Here is a 4,655-nt window from a genome sequence, read left to right on the forward strand (position 1 = left end):
TGAGGCCTTCCTTATATGCATGCACTTCTATTTCTTAAGGGTCTAGACAAAATTCGAACATGTGCTCAAGTAGACAAATTAGTTTGTGCAAAATTTCTAGATCCAAAAGATGAACCTATGTTTTTTTAAACTATCAAGTGTTGCATGGTACATGGACCATGTGGTGCTCGAAATCCACAAGCACCATGTATGGAAAATGGTAAATGCACTAAGAGACACCCTCGAGCGTTCGCAAAAACAACTATTATGGATCAAGATGGATATAATATCTATCATCGTCTCAATAATGGTCAAGTTCATAATGTAAGGGGTCAAGAAGTTGATAACAGAGACGTTATACCATACAATGCATATCTTTCTAAACATTTCAACTGTCACATAAATGTGGAAGTTTGTGCCAGAATGAGATGTGTCAAGTATATACACAACTACATTTACAAGGGTTGTGATCGTATAACGATGGTGTTGGAATTGATAAATGAGATCCAACAATATCTCGATAAGAGATATATTGGATCTCTAGAAGCTGCTTGGCGAATATTTGGTCATCCATTGCATGTAGAGATGCCAACAGTTGTATGTTTAGCACTTTATTTACCTAGAATACATCGCGTTCTTTTTAATCCTGTTGAATCATTAGAAGCAATTGTTTCTAGGTCTGGGCAACAAATGTCAACTCTTACTGGTTTTTCTGCATGTTGCGCTTCTATGGAAGATGAATGTCCATTCACTTACCAAGAATTTCCATAACATTTTGTTTGGATTAATTCAGAAAAGATATGGAAACCAAAACAACAAGAATATGCAATCGGTAGAATGTACTTTGCTAACCCTAATTGTGGTGAGAGATTTTATTTGCATTTGTTATTAACTGTTGTCAAACGACCAAAATCGTTTCAATGCTTACGTATGGTCAACAATGTTTTGCATGATATGTTTAAATCAACATGTGTTGCAAGAGGACTTTTAGAAGATGATGAAGAATGGATAGAATGCCTTAAAGAGGTTGCAGTTATGAAAACTGGTTATCAGTTGAGGAGATTGTTTACTATTATTCTTACTCAGTGCTTTCCACTACAACCATATGCGTTATGGAGTCAATTTTCAATGCATATATATGATGATCTTCCCCATAAAATTTGAACATTGTTTGCCATTTTCTGAACCAACTGAGGCTCAAATTGAAAACTATGGTCTATATCTTTTGAATCAAACGCTTCAAAAAATCAGGAAAAAGTTTAATTGACTTCTTGCCAATGCCATAACCTTCTACAAATTTGAGTGCAGTAGTTGGTAACATGTTTATATTCGAACATCAATAGGTAGATGCATAAATTATTATTGATTGCTTCAACAATAATCAACGAACAACTTATGATGCAATCACTTCCTCAGTCTTTGAAAGTAAAGGAACTATTTTCTTTTTGAATGGAGGTGCCGGAACAGGGAAAACATTTTTGTACAATATGATTGCGTTGAAGTGTCGCAGCCTTGGCCATATTGTTATTACTGTGGCTTCATCTGGAATTGCATCATTATTATTGGTAGGAGATCACACTGCTCATTCAACATTTTCAATTCCATTGGATGTATTGGAAAATTCAATTTGTAGATTTAGCAAGCAATCATTACAAGCAGAATTGTTTAGAGAAACAAAACTTATAATATGGGATGAAGTTTCTATGCAACATGGACATTGTGTTGATGTAGTTGATCGCATACTTCGAGACACCTTGTGATCGTGAAAAACCATTTGGGGGTATCACTATTGTTCTTGGTGGAGATTTTTGACAAATCTTACCAGTTATAACCGAAAGAGTTCATGAGCAAATTGTGAATGCATCATTAAGACACTCTTTTCTATGGATGGATATACATGTTTTGTCTTTAAATTTGAACATGCGTGTTAATCACGCAAATCTTGGAAATGCTAATTTTGCAAAATTCTTGATGGAGGTAATATTTTTTCAAACTTTTTCTCTATTATACGGTGCTTTTAAATTGACGAATTACATTTATGTTTATGTACTTTAATTGATTTTACTTACTAGTTTATTCATTTGTTTTTATAAATAGATTGGGACCAATCTTTAAGAAATTGTTAAACTTCCATCAACAATACACAAATGCCAAGATCTAAAAGACATAATCTCAGCAGTTTATCCGCAATTGGATGTGGCAAAGATATCGACTGCAACATTTTTAACTGAACGTACAATTCTTTCTACACGAAATAATGATATCAGTGCTATCAATACTGCTGCATTGAATATTTTTCCCGATAAAACATATACTTATTTGGCAATAGACAAGATGTTTGAAGATGATGAAATTAACCATACTATAATAAATAGATATCCTAATGAGTATTTAAATTCGTTAGATCCTCCTAGGCTACCAACTTTTAAGGTAGAGTTGAAAGTGGGTTGTCCTATAATGTTGTTAACAAATATAGCACCAAAAGATGGACTGTGCAATAGCACAAGATTGATGGTTTCCAGATGTAAAACTCGCATAATTGAAGCTCAAATTTTAACTAGAGAAAAATTTGGCAATTTGGTATTCTTACCAAGGATATCCTTGGCACCATCTTCTTTAGAAATGCTTTTTTGAATGACAAGACGTCAATTTCCAATTCGATTGGCATATGCCCTGACCATTAATAAATCTCAAGGACAATCTGTGAAATTTGTTGGAGTTGATTTGCACACACCAGTGTTTAGTCATGAGCAACTGTACATGACCCTATCTAGATGCACATCTTTTGATCGTATAAATGTCCTTCTTCTTAGCGATGAGCCAGATTCTACTACAAACATTGTTTATCCTGAGATTTTGTTATAATGTTACTTATGGATCAAATCACTTTTGTCAAAAGGTACAATTTATTTATTGATAAATTTGCTTCTATTGATTATAAATTTTTATTTTTAAAATATTTTATTATATATGTTGACTTTTGTAGGATTAGGTTAAAAAATATATGGAGCTCAAAATGATAAATACAACTAGATTGCCTTGATGGGGATGTAACAAGGTGATTTCAATTTGAAAGTGTTTATATATATATATATATATATATATAGATTTTCTTTTACTAATATATTAACTTTTTTATTTTCATAAATTAGTAGATTGTCGTGCATGCTCTTCACTGGGAATACATATAAGTTGATACAAAGACTTTTTAGAAAGTGATGAGGCGCTCCTAGGAATTCTAAGAATGAAGTTTGAAGATCATATTTATTTTTGTAAAAAGTGTACGTATGCTAGCTACGATCCAGATTTTTAAAGTTTCCTATCGATGTGAATTTTATTACTTACAATAGTTTTGTAAAGCCTTTGATCTATGTGAAATTTATAACAAAATTTAGATGTATGTTAGATAATATTCATTTGAATTATTGGCTTATGCTCTGAGTTTGTTTTTGTAAATTTAACACACTACGTGATATAGTCTTTTTTTTGTTTTCTTCTTTTTTCTTCCTAATATGCTCTTAAATTAGGTTAAAGAAACTAATCATATTTTTATTTGGTTGAATTTGAATTTTTGCTTCCATATATATATTTTTATCAGGAAGGGTGTTGTTTTTATATTAAGTTGATAATTTATTTTCATATGGAATTGGATTCTGTGCGTATTAATCTATTTAAATAATTGTTCATTGCACAATTTTTGTCATTTTTCTTTTGTATTGCAAAGCATGGCTGGTGTGCTTTATTTATTTGTCATTTTTTTTTGCTATTGTGAAGCATTGATTGGTGTGTTTAATTTGTTATTTGCCATTTTTTTTTTTGTATTGTAGAATATTGGTTGATATGCATAATTTGTTATTTTGCATTTTCTTTGTATTACAGAACATTGGCTAGTGCTTAATTTGTTATTTGGCATTTTCTTTGTATTGTAGAGCACCGACTAGTGTGCTTAATTTGTTGTTCATTTTTTTCTATTGCAGAGCACTGGCTGGCATATTTCGTCTAATTTTTATTATATGTTTCTGTGTTGTGGGACTTACATTTCACTATTTGTTTAAAATCTTATACTTTTCTTGTACTTGAATTTTATGTAGCATTTATTTATTTACTTTTCACTATTTTGTTTACCTATAAATTTTAAAAATCTATGTTTAAATTGATTTATTTACCAAGTAGCGTACAATTTATTTATTTTTCATTTATTTAATTTTATGCACTGTAAACTAACCACCAAGCCATAAAAAATGGTAGATTTCAAGCATTAGATTAAAATTGATACAAAACTATAGCCACAAGATCTATCTTACTTATTTCAACTAAAGCTCACTCTCTAAAAAAATGTGGAATATAGAAATTTATTTGGGTACTATTATTGGCCAGGGTAATAAAGGGCGTATTTTTTGTTGGAAATTGCAAGTGGGTTAAAAAAACAAAAAATTTTACAATAGTAAATATTTGGTGATATGGTATGTCATCACTATTTTCACGTTTTCTTGGCCAGGGTAATAATTGTGTCATTACTATTTTCACGTTTTTTTGATAAATTGTAGCAATTTCCATCACATTGCCTCCACTACTACTAATCATCACTACAACAAAAAGCGTCTTTGGAGACGAAAATTAATGACGAAAATAAATTTTGTCACAAAAGACGTACCTTTTAGTGAAGAAAATAATTT

At 30.9% G+C, this 4,655-nt stretch overlaps 1 protein-coding gene across 1 annotated transcript; it reads left to right on the forward strand.

Annotated features, from left to right (window-relative positions):
- The first annotated feature begins 246 nt into the window (after positions 1-246).
- Positions 247-1,739, forward strand: LOC145819127 (ATP-dependent DNA helicase PIF1-like). Its single transcript, XM_082913086.1, has 3 exons — positions 247-685; positions 773-841; positions 1,396-1,739. Exons 1-3 carry the CDS (start codon positions 247-249, stop codon positions 1,737-1,739), a joined length of 852 nt encoding a protein of 283 aa, XP_082769212.1.
- Positions 1,740-4,655: the final 2,916 nt, after the last annotated feature.

Source organism: Camellia sinensis, chromosome 1 (assembly GCF_055761805.1).
Source record: "Camellia sinensis isolate YWXY chromosome 1, ASM5576180v1, whole genome shotgun sequence".
Taxonomy (NCBI): Eukaryota; Viridiplantae; Streptophyta; class Magnoliopsida; order Ericales; family Theaceae; genus Camellia; species Camellia sinensis.

Bases quoted from the DNA above. Each gene is read 5' to 3' on its own strand.
- LOC145819127 (XM_082913086.1), top strand. From the start codon at position 247: ATGGATCAAGATGGATATAATATCTATCATCGTCTCAATAATGGTCAA. The intron at 686-772 runs GTTTTTCTGCAT...GGATTAATTCAG, and splicing joins ACAAATGTCAACTCTTACTG to AAAAGATATGGAAACCAAAA. The intron at 842-1,395 runs GTGAGAGATTTT...TCACTTCCTCAG, and splicing joins CTTTGCTAACCCTAATTGTG to TCTTTGAAAGTAAAGGAACT.